At 38.6% G+C, this 16,429-nt stretch overlaps 1 protein-coding gene across 2 annotated transcripts in view; it reads right to left on the bottom strand.

The window, feature by feature from the left end:
• Positions 1-16,429, bottom strand: part of MAST2 (microtubule associated serine/threonine kinase 2) — a 289,345-nt gene that overhangs the window by 226,949 nt on the left and 45,967 nt on the right. For both annotated transcript variants that reach the window (XM_006839709.1, XM_006839710.1), the window contains exon 3: positions 12,422-12,564. In XM_006839709.1, coding sequence (XP_006839772.1) covers positions 12,422-12,564 — 143 coding nt within the window. The remainder of the gene's footprint in view (positions 1-12,421; positions 12,565-16,429) is intronic.

The following is a 16,429-nucleotide window of genomic DNA, read 5'->3' as shown; positions in this document are numbered from 1 at the left end:
GGGGGTACGGGGGAAGGATTGCAGGGTATACACTTTGGTTGGATGAGGATGGATGCATGGACGGGATTGTAACCATGGCAATGAGACGATATACGATAGAATGAATGTAAAATTAATGTTCTCCCATGTAAACTATCACATAATTCACAATAAAATATTTAAGAAAAAAAAAACATAACTACAAGAAACCAAAAGAGACTTACAAAAATGGAAGAATATACCATATTCACTATACGAAGACTTAACATTGTCAAAGTGTTAAACACTATCCAAAGTAGTCTATAGATAAAATACAATCCCAATACAGATTTCAATGTCATTCTTTAAACAGATGGAAAAACTGAACACTTACTTTATATGAAAAGGAAAGATACCTCAGATAAGGAAGCACTGTTGAAGAAGAATGAAGCTGGAGGCCTCTCACTTCCCAATCTCAAAATCTACTACACAGCCACAGTGGTCAAAACAGCCTGCTACTGATACAATGAAAGATATATAGATCAATGGAAAAGAATAGAAAACCCAGAAGTAGATTCATCCACATACAGTCAACTGATCATTGACAAAGGGCCAAAACCCATTAAATGGGGAAGACATAGTCTCTTCAATAAATGATGCTAGCAAAATTGGAAATCCATTTGCAGAAAAATTAAACAATATCTCATATCATAGACAAAACCAAACTTAATGTGGATTAAAGACATAAATGTAAAACCCAGAACTGAAAAGATCATCAATGAAAAAACAGGGACAAACTTATGGATTGTAATACATGGCATAAGTAAAAATGAAAATAACACTTAAGAAAGATAAAAAAAGAAAGGCAATAGAGAGTTGTAAGGAAAGATCATAAAAGGGAGTTGGGGAATGAGAGACAGAAGAAAGGAAGGAAATTCAAAAGCAGAGACAGAAAGGATAACACTCAAAGGAACAGAAAGAAAAGGAGGAGGAAGAGAAAGGAAAACAACGAAACAACAAAAGGAAACAAAAAGCAGAGCAGCTAGTAGACCCTGAGAGGAGAAAACTCTGGGAGAGGTGGAGGTGGGAGGTTGCTGCAAGTCAAGCATCTCATGAATTGAGTGTGGGAAGGACCTGACAGCAGAGTGCTTGACCCTAGATGGAGTTTCTATCAGCCTGGGTGTTAACTATGTTCAAGACCCTCAATCCAGAAGCAGTTGGTGGAGGCCTTTCATGGACTTACTAGATTCAGTGTCTATTAGGAACACATAGAAGCTGGAGGATAGGTAACTGGTCAAATGCTGGTCTGGTAGCTCTGCAGATTCTGCAGGTTCTAAGCCAAGCCCACCTGAATCCAGGCTCCAAAACAGAACACCAAAGATGGACAACCAGTGCCTGCCTCACACTCGCATAGCTCCCAACCATGTGGCTCTGAACTCCAGTGAAGCAGGGGCTATACTGAGGGTAAAAGAGAGTGGGAGCAGGCCATATCTCTGGTCACTAGGGAACATAGGGAAAAAGAAGGAATCACATCTTTCCAGTCGCCTGTTGTCAAAGCTGTTCACAAACATTCATTCATCATCTGCCAGGCTGTTTACCAGTCCGACTCTGTCTCTCACCATCCCTGCTCAGCTTTCCCTCCCAGCAAGCACTCAATCCACTTCTATAACTTTTCTTCTGAAATTTAGGGTTCCAGGATTTTTGTCATATGTTTTATTTGGTCTCTTATATTTTTGTTGCAGCGGGTCCGTGTAGTCCATCTACCTAGTCTGCAATCTTACTGGAAGTTCCAATTACAAGAAAACTTGAGCCCTGCCTTCACAGGAGTCCTGATGTGGCTCTGAAGGATAAGCACTGAACTGCAAGTTCGTTTGAATCACAAGGTCAGCAGTTCAAACTCACCAGCCACTCATAGAAAACCCTATACAAGGTTGCTATAAGTTGGAACTGACTCAGCAGCACTTAATAACAACAAACAACTCTGTCTTATGGAGTAGCTATGAGTCAGAATCAATTAAACAGCAATGGAATTGCTTCTAAAGAGCTATAAATGGCTTCTTACATCCTGCAGTAATACTCAGTACTAGAACCCTCAAATGGTGGACCTCCAGTACCCTTTTTTCTTGTTGTTTTAGCTAAATGCCATTGACTTGGTTCCAACTCATAGCAAACGTGTATAGGGTTTCTGAGGAGCAGCTGGTTTGTTTCAACGACTGACCTTGTGGTTTACAGTACAGTGCTGACTGACAACGCCATATCCAGAGATCCTTTTTCTTCTTAAAGAGTATTATTTGTCTACTCTTCCTTATGTAAAACCATATAGTCTAGAGAACTCACAGAAAGTCTTAGACTTTGTTAGTTAGGAGCATCTGACTGATTAAGAGTAGGAAATAATGCTCTGTGAGCCTCCTAAGTCTCAGAAACACACATAGAAGGGCACAAAATTCTGACATCTGCATAATAAAAACATCAAGAAACACATTCCAGCACAGTGAGCTCTAATGATATAAACTAAATAGATACAGTTTTTTTATACAAAGATAATCATGTTCCTTTATGCTCTCAAATAATCAAATCCACAGCTGTTTAAAAAAAAAAAAGTATTCAACTTGAATTTTACACAATACGCAGAACCCATATTTACTTTCTATGACTGTCATTTGGAATCCTGACCCCACGAAATCTGCCTTTTGAAAATAACCTTCTTTTTTTCACACTTTCCTATGATACATTGACTCCTGTCAATATTAACTTCCTGTAGGCTAATGCATCAGACTGCAAAGTCGTTTGAACTGCAAGGTCGGTGATTCAAGCTCACCAGTTTCTTCTTGGAAACCCTATACAAAGTCTATGGGTCAGAATCGACTCGACAGCACTTAACAACAAGAACATCATCCCCAATGAATAAAAACATTTTCATTAAGATAGAAGACTGTATATATAGAGGTAAACTAGTTTAAAAATTCCAGCAGACAGCCAGCACCTATTGTTACCACAATCACATAGCCAGGGCTAGCTGATGCAAAGGAATGTCCAGAGAATCTCCTGAAATAATGGAAGGAGTAGGGAAAAGTACATTCTGCACAAGCATTTAAGATATAATAAAGTATGTTATCAAAAATATAAAAGAATCCCAATTCATTAGCAGTATCATCTTGGGTAATACATTCATACTATATAAAAGTTTCCTCACTTACAAAACCAAGAGTATAATTTCATATGTTCTTTAACGTACTTGAATAATAAATGACAAAGTTTATGACTGGCCAGTTTTTAACGGTGAAGTAGATTTAAAATGGTGCCATTTAAACTAACACCATTTACTGATATTTAAGTACCTAATACTACCGAAGGTATGTCTGTTTTATAAATGAGAAACATAAAGATGAACAGGAAAAGAAAAGAAAATGAAAGAAAGGAAAAAGAGAAGAGAGAAAAAGAAATGTGATGCAAACGAAAGGAAGGAAGGGCAAAGAAAAACAAAGGTCTTATGTGCTTATAGTCATAAAATACTTAGATGAGGAATTAAGGCTCAAAATTAAGCTTCTCATTACTACAAAACTACAGTAATCAAAACAGTGTGGTACTTGTACGACAAACATACAGAGAAATATAATAGAAGCAACAACCCAGAAATAAACTGTATATTGATTTATTAATTATCCCTATTTCAAAGGGTTGGTAGAAGCATGCAATACACTAACACATATCAAATGCTTAGCACAGTCCTTAGCAAATAGCCCTATCTAACAAATGTTACTGTTTTTAACCATGCAGCAAATGCCCTTTCAAAATTGGGCCTGCCATAAAAAATGCTTCTGTTAAGTGCCACATTTTAGTTAATGTGAAGATACTGTTAATTTCACCAATAAATTAGTTTCAAGGGAAGTAATGCTGGTGTGGCACTATGGGTTAATGCGCTGCACTGCAAGGTAGGTTTGAACAGCAAGGTCAGCAGTTCAAGCTCACCAGTTGTTACTTGGAAACTCTATATAAGTCACTATGAGTTAGAACTGACTCAACAGCACTTAACAACATGTGTTTATACAGTAAAATTTGTGAAAGCCAAAACCTTTATATGATTCTTAAGGTTGTCAGCTTGGGTGGGCCATAATTCTCACAGGTTTGGCAATTATAATGTAGTCAGCCTCCATGAAGAGATCTCCTATGAGCAGCCAACAAACTGAAAGGGTGTTTTCTTGGAAATGTGGCCTGCTTCCAATATATATACAGACATTCTGTAAAAGCTCTCTTGCTTTTTACTGGATCCTGCTTCTCACTCATCATCTGACCTCCAGTTCTTTGGACTTGAACCAGCAGCCTGACTGTCCATACTGCCTGTCAATTATGGACGTCTTTAGTCTCTGTGGCCTGTGAGTCAGCAGGTTGCCATCTTACCTGCTGACCTTGGATTCATTCATCTTTACAGCCAGCAGCCTGCTGACTGACCTGCCTATCATAAGTCAATATCCAGCTGAAGAAACCTCCAGCTTGAGAGACTAGGAACTTGCCAGCCTCTACAACCACATAAGTCAGTGCCTTGAGATAAATTAATCTCTCTGTAGGATCAGCACTGGAATGCAAACCGCAAGGTCAATGGTTCAAACCCAAATGCCACTGCTTGAAAACCTAACACAAACAGGGTTGCTATGAGTCACACTGACTCAATGGCACTTTAACAACAACGTGTGTGCATGTGTGTGTGTTATATATGGAGTCCTGGTGTGGCGCTGTGGGTTAATGTGCCACACGGCAAAGCTATTTGAACTGTAAGTCAGCGGTTCAAGCTCACCAGCTGCTCCTTGGAAACCCTATATATGGTCGATATGGGTCAGAATTAACAACATACATACATACATACATACATAATGTGTGTGTGTGTATATATATACAGAGGAGCTCTGGTAGCACAGTGGTTATGAGTCAGGCTGCTAACCTCAACATCAGCAGTTCGAAACTACCAGTCGCTTCACAGGAGAATGATGAGGCTTTCTGTTACCGAAAAGATTTACAGCCTCAGAAATCATATGCAGGGTCGCTATGAGTCAGAACCGACTCCATGGTACATGACCACCACTACCATACATTTGAAGGAATCCTGATGCGGTGCTGCAGATTAATGCACTGGACTGCAATGTTGACTTGAACTGCAAGGTCAGTGGTTCAAGCTCATAAGCCACTCCTACAAAGAGTTTCCAAGTAGTGGATGGTGGGTTTCAACCTTCGACCTTGTGATTCAAACCTACCTTGCAGTCCACTGCTTATTTCACAGGGTTCACTGTAAAAACAAGTAAGTATCAAGCAGAAAATCATCAAGTATGAATCTAAAAATGTTTTTGCTTTTTTTTTTTTCAAATATGACATCTTTAGCACAAAGAAGCTATTGCATTCTAAGTTCATTGCATGTTAATTATATTCTCCATGAAACTGATGAATGAAACATCAATAAACCATGCTGCTCATTTACATAAAAAATTGTGCTGTTGAAAAGAAACAGTTGAGGATCTTTAACATAATACAGCGAACAGACGGCCACCATAAATTGACAATGTAAACTAAGTTGGTTGACAGTGACAAGGCCAGATTAAATGTTCATTAATTTCTTTAGTAGACATAATGTAGCAATTTATATTTACATTCATAATCGGGAAGCTCAACCCACTATGGTGTTGTTGCTAGGTGCTACTGACTTGGTACCAACTCACAGCGACTCTATGCACAACAGAACGAAATACTGCCCAATACTGGGCCAACATCACATCTTTGCTATGAATGAGCAAACTGATGCTGCCACTTTGCAAATCCATCTCACTGGGGGTCTTCCTCGTTTTCTCCAGGCTTCCACTTTACCAAACATGATCTGCTTCTCCAGTGACTGGTCCCTCCTGACAATATGGCCAAAGTAAGAAAGACGAAATCTGGCCAACCTGGCTTCCAAGGAGCACTCTTGCTGTACTTCTTCCAATACAGATCTGTTTGTTCTTTTGACAATTCTTGGTACTTTTAATACACTCCTCCAACACCAAAACTCAAATGCATCAACTCTTCTACAGTTTTCCTTATTCACTGTCCATCTTTCGCATACATATGAGGTTATTGATAATACCATGGCTTGGATCAGGTGCACCTTAGTCCTCAAACTGACATCTTTGCTCTTCAAACTTTAGAAGGTCTTATGCAGCAGATTTGCCTAATGCAGCACGTCATTTGATTTTTTGACTGCTGCTTCCATGAGTAATGACGGTTGATCCAAGCGAAATGAAGTCCTTGACAACTTCAATCTTTTCTCCATTAATATAGATGCTATTTATTGGTCCAGTGGTGAGCGGTTTTGTTTTCTTTACATTGAGATGCAACCTATACAGAAGGCTGTATGTAGTCTTTGATCTTTATCAATAAGTATTCAAGTCCTCTTGGCTTTCAGTAAGCAAGGTTGCATCATCTGCATATTGCAGGTTGTTAATGAGTCTTCCTCCAATCCTGGAGCTATGGTAGCATAGTGGTTACAAGTTAGGCTGTTAACCTCAAAGTTGGTTCTGACTCATAGCGACCCTGTACAGGGTTTCCGAGGCTATATATATCTTTGTGGGAGCAGAAAGCCTCATCTTTCTCCTGCGCAACAGCTGGTAGTTTCTAACTGCTGACCTTGAGGTCAGCAGCCCAATTTGTAACCACTACACTACCAGAGCACCTTTCCACTAGTGACCCCTATTCCTAATACCTCATCTTCACTTGCTAATAGCAATGAAAATGCATCTGCTCAATAATTATAACTGTAGTTTATAAAAATTGCTATAGGAAGCTATGGAAAAAATTTGCTCAAGTAAATACTTGAACATTGGTACTAGAAAAATATCAACCAAATGAAAAAACTTTGAAGAAAAAACTAAAGAAAGACTACAATAAAAAAAGATATAAGAATAGATGATAAAATCAGATTTATGTTTATGAAAGAAGTATTTTATTAAGGTGAGTGACCTGGAAAGGAAGAAGTCTGAATAAAGAGTGAACAGTCATGAAGCAACTATAAGATCTAAGTAAGAGATCATAAATGCGGCTTAGACTTGTTATGACTGTGGTGAAGTAAAGAAAGAGACTACCTAGACCTATTTAGGAGCCCCAGTACGGTGCTATACAATAAGTACTGGACTACTAGCCTGAAGGTCAATAGTTCAAACCCACCAGCTACTCTAAGAAACCCTATACAGAGTTGCCATTAATTGGAACCAACCCAGCAGTACACACCATTAACAAAAACTGTAACAGAGATATTGAAAGATATGACTCATAGCATGAGAAGGGAACAAAATACATATTAAGACGTCAAAGAAAACTTCCAGGTCTCTGATTCTAGCTGTAAGGTGCATTGAGTAATGGAGCTATTAAACAAGACAGGGAAAAAGCAAGGAAAAATAGCTTAGGATGGTGAAATGTTTAACTCACTATGGACATATCATCAGAAAGACCTACCACTAGAAAAGAATATGCTATTTGTTAAAGTAGGGTGCCAAAAAAACGGGGGGGGAAACCTCAAAGTGGTGGACTGACAAAACAGTCATGATAGACTCAAACATATTAAGAGATGGCCCAAAACCAGGTAAACATTTTCTTCTGTTATTTAAAAGTTACCATTAGTTAGAACTGACTTGATGGCAGCTAATAAGCAAATATAACAGCAAAGCTAGAAAAATGGCTCATTCTTTCATACAATAAATACATATGAGTCAATTATGTACCAAACATGTTCCCTATCCTTATCTACTAAATATATATACTTCAGAGCTCTACATAAAAGCTACAAAATATAACAAAATTTAGAATAATTTCCATTAAAAAAATTTCTTTTCCAGAAAATTTATTCTTAAAATTTATAATCTTATTAAATATTTATCTTGATTTTACTGTATAACAAGTACCAGGCTCAACATGAGAAAGCAATCAGAATATATTCAATTAAGTTCTATTTTTATTCTATACTTCACTTTGAGAAATTAAGTTATCCAACTTAATTAAACCACTGAATGGTTTAAAATTAAAAAAGGTGTGCGACAAGTTTATATTCTTTCACCATACTTATTCAACCTGTATGCTGAGCAAATAATCCAAGAAGCTTGGTTCTATGAAGAAAAACGAGGCATCAGGATTGGAGGAAGACTCATTAACAATCTGTGATATGCAGATGATACAATCTTGCTTGCTGAAAGTAAAGAGGACTTGAGACATTTACTGATGAAGATCAAAGAACACAGCCTTCAGCTCAATGTAAAGAAAACAAAATTCTTCACCACTGGAACAATAAACAACATTCTTAAAGATTAAAGTTGTCAAGGACTTCATTCTTCTTGGATCAACTATCAACAGTCACAGAAGCAGCAATTAAGAGATCAAACAAAGTACTGCATTAGGCAAATCTGCTGCATTAAGACCTTTTTAAAGTGTTGAAGAGCAAAGATGTCAGCTTGAGGACTAAGATGCTCCTGACCCAAGCCATGGTATTTTCAATAACCTCATATGCATGTGAAAGCTGGAGAGTGAGTAAGTAAGACCGTAGAAGAATTGATGCTTTTGAGTTATGGTGTTGGAGGAGAGTATTGAAAGTGCCATGGGCTGCCAAAAGAATCAACAGATCCGTGTTGGAAGAAGTACAGCCAGAGTGCTGCTTGGAGACCAAGATGGCCAAACTTCGTCTCTCATATTTCAGACATATTGTCAGGAGGGACCAGTCATTGGAAAAAGATATCATGTTTGGTAATGTGGCGGGTCAAAGAAAATGAGTAAGACCCCCAACGAGATGGACTGGCCAAGTGGCAGCATCGATGGACTCAAGCGTGGCAACAGTAATGAAGTTGGCCCAGGATCGGGCAGTGTTTCGTTTTGCTGTGCATAGGGTCGCTATGGGTCGGTACCGACTCAATGGCACCTAACAACACTCATAAAAAGGAATAGATGTCATGGGTATGAAGACCTAGCATTGTAAAAATGTCAACATTATACAAAGCAATCAAAACACATAATGCAATCACAACCTAGATTCCAATATCATTCTTTAAAAAGACAAAAAAAAAAAAAAAACTGATCACTGACTTTATAGGGAAAGGAAAGAGACAACTAGATAAGCAAAGCAATGCTTAAGAAGAACAAAGTTGTAAGTTCTCATTCCCTGGTTTCAAAATCTTCTACACAGCCATATGGTCAAAACAACCTGGTACTGGTATAATGAAAGACACGTAGATCAATGGAACAGAAGTAAATCAATCCACAGTCAGCTGATCTTTGACAAACGGCCAAAATTAATGGGGAGGAAGTAGTCTCTTCAATAAATGGTACTGGAAAAACTGGAAATCCATTTGCAGAAAAATTAAACAAGACGTATATATCACACCAGATACAAAAACAAACTCAACAAAAAAACAGGTACAAATTTACAGGTTCAAATACATTGCATAAATACACTGTCACACATAACTAAGAACACACAAACTGCAAAAAACAAAATAGATGACTGGGCCCTCCTAAAAATCAGACACTTACCTCCTTCAGCTGACAGACTGGGGAAAATTTTTTGCACTGACATGTCAGACAATGGAATAATCTATAAAATTTATAGAAATTACACACCTCTACAAGATAAAGACAAACAACCCCAATTAATAATTGGGCAGAGGACATGAACAAATCCTTCATCAATAAAGAAAGCCAACTAACATATGAAGAAATGTTCACAATCATTAGTCATTAGAGAGCTGCACATCAAAACAACAAGATTATCATCTCATACCAACATTATAATGATATAATAGTAAAGCTCAAAAAAACATAAAACAACAAATGATGGCAAGGGTGTAAAGAGTCAGGGATCGTTCTACATAGCTGGTGAGACTGTAAAATGGTTCAACCACTCTGGAAAATGGTATGGTGCTTTCTCAAAAAGTTGGAAATATAAATACCATACCAGCAATCCCTCTATTTGGTATATAACAAAAAGAAATACGAGCCAGAACGCAAGTAGATGTACGCACACCAATGTTCATTGCACCTCTATTCACAATAGCAAAAAATGCAGACAGCCTAAATGCCCATCAATGGAAACATGGAAAAACAAACTTTGATATACACACACAGTGGAATACCATGCAATGTTCAAGAATCATGATGAGGGGGAAGGTAGAATCCCCACTGAATAGTTTTCACTTTGTCTAGATGGGTCTGGTAAAAGGAGATGAGCTAAGATTCTTATGATTCCATAGGGAGTAACTGTCATGGCTAATTGCGACGGTCACAACTGTAAACATAGAAGTTTTGTAACAAAAAGGGTGGAGTAGTTCATCTTACATTCCAGGAACAGAGGACCCAAGACCATCAAAGGAGAAGAGCATAAGCGGAATGTGGGACCCTATCCAGAGAAGCAGCAACATCAGAGAAAGAGGCAGAGATGAGGACATGGAGAAATCAAGCAGCTGAGGACTCTAGACTCAAGGAAAGGGAAAGGCTGTGTGCTGGCAGCCAGGTGCTGGTGGCCAGGAGGCAGGCTTGCAAATTGTGCCCTTTGGTTGTTTAAATGATTATATATTCTTGAGTGTTTTTGTGTACATCCCCACCTCCCTAAAAAAAACAAAGGGAATAGAAGCAAAAATACTGTTGAATGATCATGCAGAGATTATAATCATTGCAATGACACAATGAGTATAAAATCGATGTTCTCCCATGTAATCTAGCACTCAATTCACAAGAAAAACTTTAAAAAAAAAAAAAAAAAAGAATTATGATGAATTTGCAAAATACCTCATAACAGGGATGAACCTGGAGGGCATTATGCTGAGTGAAATTAGTCAATCACCAAAGGATAAATATTGTATAAGACCACTATCGTAAATACTCAAGAAAAGGTTTTCATGATAAACAACCATTATTTGATGGTTACCAGGGGTGAGAGGGAACAAAAAGCAACTACCTGGCTAGAGGGCAGACATAAGTTAACTCAACTGACAGGGAGGTCAAAATAACAAAAAAGAGAGGTTGGCAGAAGAATGAAGAACACAGGTAAAAACATAGGGAGGTATGTGAGGGCTAAAGGGGATTAAAGGTAAACAGTGTTATATACACAACCCTGGAACAACAGTGTTCTGCAGGTAGATATATGAACAGATGTTATTAAGTGCTGTCAAGTCGGTTCCAACCTGCATAGGGTTTCCAAAGTGACTGATAAGCTCGAACCACTGACCTTGCAGTTCAAACTGACTTTGCAGTCCAATGCAATAACCCACAGCTTCACACCATGACTCAATACACAAGCTAAACAGGTACTGGAAGATGAGTGGGAGTATATCCACAAATATAAAAGGGTTTCAAAGAAGATTCATGGGTATTTACCTTTCCTACAAACACAACTATAAATGTGGTGTTTATAGCGGGCAAAATGATGAAAACTTAGATATTCTATCAAACATCTTAAGGCAATGAGTTGCTAGGCCTAAAGACTTAGAACCATAGTCTCAGGGGACACCATGATCAATTGGCATAACGTAGTCACAAACAATATTCTACATTCTACTATGGTGAGTATCTTCTGGGATCTTAAAGTCTCCATGAGCAGCCATGTATGGTGTAGCTATTGGTCTCTCCATGTGTGGAACAAAGAACAGTGATGAAAAATTGAAGATACTTGGAATCACCTAGTTCTACTGACCAATGAAGCAAGTGACCATAATTCTTAAACCATAAGAATTAGATGGTGTCTGGCTACCACTACCAATTACTCTGAAAAGGATCATTCTAGAAGATACCAGATAGAGTGGGAAAAAATACAGAACAACAGTCAAAATTATATATTTAAAAAACAAACACACACAAAAAAAACCAGAGAGACCAGATTTAATGGGCAAAAAGAGACTGAAGGAACCTGAGATTATGGCACTTGACCACACTGGAAAAGAATTTACCCTAGCAGCTTAATTTTCAGCCAAGCAGTAGACAGGTACATGTTATTGTTAAGGACAGCTGGGTCAGTTTCGACTCATTGCAACCATACGTAGGTTTTCCAAGGAGCAGTTGGTGAGGTTGAACCACTGACTTATGCATTAACCCACAGCACGAAACCAAGACTCCAGATAGATACACAGGGAAGGACAACAATACTAGTAAGGTATCCTCATCATGGGATGTCAATCATTCAAGGTCAAAAGGGCAACACTGTCTAAGGACAAAGTTGAAAAAGGATGGAAGGAGGGTAGAATGGATACAGGAACCATAGGGAGGAAGTGGGAAAACTGTTGTTGCACAGAGGGGACTGCAATTAATAAGATAAATAAAATATATGATTTGCTGAATATAACTTTAATTTGTCTTTAACTCTTCACTCAGTTTACAATAAAAAGGTTTTTTTAAAAAGGAACAAAAGTGCCAATGTCAAATGAGAATCAAGGATGTGTTCATACAGCCATCCACCATTTTTACTAACACTTACCAAGCCAGCAGTAAGAGAAGGTGCAGATTGTCCAAGGGACTGGTTTCTCATTCGAACCAGGTTAGATGCTTCTCCTGAAGACTGCCAAGTCACCTGTCCCACACTGCTATGTACACTGCTGGACAATGGGAGCAGCTGCTTACCTTCAAACACAAAGTTTGTAAAACACACATGTAATTATTTACTGATAATTAATGAAAAAATACAAATAAAATGTTATGAAACAGATACAATTCTACTAACTTACAATAAAGTCAAGTTTCTTAATAGACAAAACCTATAGTCCTTTAAACAGTGAGAAGAATTTCAAGTGGAGGCCTGCACTAAACTATGTTAAATTCTTCTGTAACATCCACCACCATGTTAACCCTTTATCCTAACTCCCAAAGTAGCAGGCCAGTTGTTTACTACTCCCTTCCAATTTAACATAATATGAATAGTGCTGAAAGCTGCTCTTAGACCGTTGAAGTTGTTATTAAGTTCCATCAAGTGTTCCAAAATAATCTTTCTCTGAAACGCTGTCCATAGCCTGCCATGACTTAGTTTAAAGTCTTTGTATAATCAATAAAGCACAGGTAAACATCATTCTGGTATTCTCTGCTTTCAACCAAGATTCATCTGACATCAGCAATGATAACCCTTGTTCTAAGTCCACATCTGAATCTGGCTTGAACTCTGGCAGCTCCCTGTCAATGTACTGTTGAAGACATTTTTTAATTATCTTTAGCAAAATATTACTTTAATGCAATATTGATATTGTCTGATGATTTCCATGGTCTGCTGGATCACCTCTCTTTGGAACGGGCACAAGTATGGATCTCACAAAACAGACCTGTGCGACTCAAAAAAAATTGAACTATTTCTACTAGTCAAGACTTAAAGCATAAGAGGGGGCTTTAAAAATTTATGGAAGATTTCCATTATCTTTTTTTTTAAATGTTTTATTGTGAATCATGTGATAGTTTACATGGGAGAACATTAGCTTTACATTCATCCAATCGTATAGCGTTTCATTGCCATGCTTACAATCCCCTCCATGTATTATTAACCAACCAAAGGGTATAACCCTGCAAGCCTGCCCCACGGTCGTCAGCACACAGTCCCTCCTTCCTCTCTTGGTCTAGAGTCCCAGCTGCTCCATCTCTCCACGTCATCATCTCTGCCTCCATCTCTGGCATCATTGTTTCTCTGGGTAGGGTCCCCCACTCCGTTCTTCTCCCTTGATGGTCCCAGGGACCTCCGCTCCTGGACTGCAAAGTCAACCACTCTCCTCATTTTGCTACAAAATGTCTATCTTTACATTGCCAACCCTTATATCAGTCCTGATAACTATTATTCACTATTGTACCACAAGAGACCTATCCCCATCTCCTTTCATCATCCCCACCCAGATTAGATACTACTCAGTGGAGATTCTACCTTCCTCCACACCCTCTGAATCTAGACTCCCTCTTAAAAGCTTGTAAGCCAGTCACTTCTTGCCTTTGTAGACCCCCATTTTGGGTAGCCAAAGTCCAAGTTGCCCATCCCTGTCTACTCTGTGTATAGAGGGGATGAGAATGATCCTCGCTGTAAAGATTTGTTCCCTCTTTTGAGCTACTGCATCCATAGGTATAGGTCAAGTTCATCAAACTGTATCCGATTACTCTTTTTTTCCTTCTCTTCCTTCTTCTAGTTGAGCTCTGATCATCCAGTCACCGAAACCGGGTCAAGTGGTATTATCTGCAAGTGTGGGTGTTCTTATGCATATGCACACTCTTCTTATCAGCTGGACGTTTCACTCTCCACCCTAGTCCTCTGTGGCTATGTAACTAACTCTGGGCTCAAGAGTCCCCAGGTCTTGCCACACTGCTGGCCAACCAGGTCTCCACCCGGGTTCACAGGAGTCTATTGAACATGGTAGGGCTTAGCTTGCAGCTTCATTGCTGTTTTACTCTCACTTCTCCTTATCAATGACGAATGTGGTCACCAATCAGAGCACATGTCTGCTCATGTATTCCCATTGAGTTTTAGTCTTGGAAGGGGGTTTGCCCTGAAGTGACCCAACCACTTTGCCATGATGTCTCATGGGTGAACAACTTGCTTGTTCTTGTAGTAATCAGTCGGACTGACATTATTGTTTTGTATTTTTTCAAAGTATGTTCTGTTCTTTTCAAAGTATGTTCTGTTCTTCTAGATGCTTCAGGCTGGTCTGCTTGTCCTTTCAAGTGGAAATTTCCACCTCAGAAGATTCAGGATACAGTTCAGGATTCCACCTATGGTCTTATAAAATGCAGAGGCTCCAAAGGAAGCCTCCTTGACTGGGCACATTATAACCCCATTTTAGGTATTCCAATCAGTTACTGGCAGAAGACGGACTTACAAGCTTTCTATAGTGTTATTTCTGGCTATTCCTTTCTCTCCTCCTCAAGTGTCTATTTGATAATGGTATGCCAGGGAAACTAAGATTCAAAAGACAGCCACGCATCTTAACATTATTTCTCCACTTTTGCCCATTTCCATTATCTTTTAATGGAAGTTAAAAGTTGATGTTCTGCAACAGAGATTACCAAGAACTTGAGGAAAATACAAATGAAAAACTGTTTTACTCTTTACCCAATTCCCATAGGTTAAAAACAGAATGTGGAGAAATTAAATAAAAGGCAAGAAGCAACAGGAAAAAAAAAGAACAACTAGTCCTTTAGTACACAACTCAGAAAAAAGACATTTCAATTGGTTCAGCTCACACAATTTTGACTGAAAAACTAAAATTGAGCAAACTTCTTGCTAGATGGTTGCCAAACGTGTTGTGTCCAGATCAACTGCAGACAAGAGCTGAGCTTTCAATGGAAATTTTAAACAAGTGGTATTAAGATCCTAAAGAATTTCTTGAAAGATTTAGAAACAGGAAATAAAACATGGTTTCACCAGTACGATCCTGAAGACACAGCATTGTCAAAGCAACGGCTACCAAGAGGTGAAAGTAGTCCAATCAAAGCAAAAGCAGATGAGTCAAGAGAAAATGTCATGGCAACATTATTTTAAGGAATGCTCAAGGCATATATAGAGGAAGAGTGGTGGCTCCTGAAGACTGAACTGTGAACAACAAGGTCCATGGTCGAGCTTTGAAGCTGCTCCATAGGAGAAAGATGAGGCATTCTGCTCCCATAAAGATTTACAGCCTCGGAAACCCTGTACAGGGTCGCTATGAGTCAGAGCCGACTCCACAGCACATAACAACAACAAATGTCGGCAAATGAAGTTTACATTTTTTCTTTTAATTCGATTTTCCCATGGACTTTTTCTAGAACTCTCATATAATCACATTTACAATCACATTTACCACCAAGTAACCAGGCAATTACCTGACAGCAAGATTTTGTTGTTGTTAAGTGCTGTTCTGTTGGTTCCAACTCATAGCGACCCTGTATTGGGTTTCCAAGGATTGTAAATCTTTGTGGGAGCAGAAAGCCTCATCTTTCTCCCACTCAAACTGCCAACCTTATGGTTTAAAGTCTAGTGCTATGGAGTACCAAGACAGAAGTGACTTTGCTCTCAGATGCAAGTGGAAATTTGAGCAAAGTACTACATTTAGAAGTTAGGAATTAACAAGAAAAAGAGTTTATCAAAGCAACAAATGAAAACGTTTAATAAAATGTTTTTTACTAAGAAAGAATGAACTGTTTGCTCATAGGAGAATTTTTTAAAACTTTAAAGAGAATGTTATTGACTAATTGCAACTATCACAACTGTAAAGGTAGAAGTTCTGTAACAAAACAGGAGGAGTACCTAATCTTACAGTCCTGGAACAGAGGACCCTAGGACCATCAAGGGAAAAGAGCATGAGCGGACTACGGGACCCTATCCAGAGAAGCAGTGACACCAGAGATGGAGGCAGAGATGAGGACATGGAGAAAGAGAGCAGCTGAGGACTCTAGATTCATAGAAAGAGAAAGACTGACCAGGAGGCAGGCTTACAGAATGTTTAAATTATTATATATTTCTGAGTGTTTTTTGTGTACATCCCCC

Source organism: Chrysochloris asiatica, unplaced genomic scaffold (genome assembly GCF_000296735.1).
Source record: "Chrysochloris asiatica unplaced genomic scaffold, ChrAsi1.0 scaffold00026, whole genome shotgun sequence".
Classification (NCBI taxonomy): Eukaryota; Metazoa; Chordata; class Mammalia; order Afrosoricida; family Chrysochloridae; genus Chrysochloris; species Chrysochloris asiatica.
Note: the sequence above shows the minus strand (reverse complement) of the source record. Positions and strands in the feature narration are given on the sequence as shown.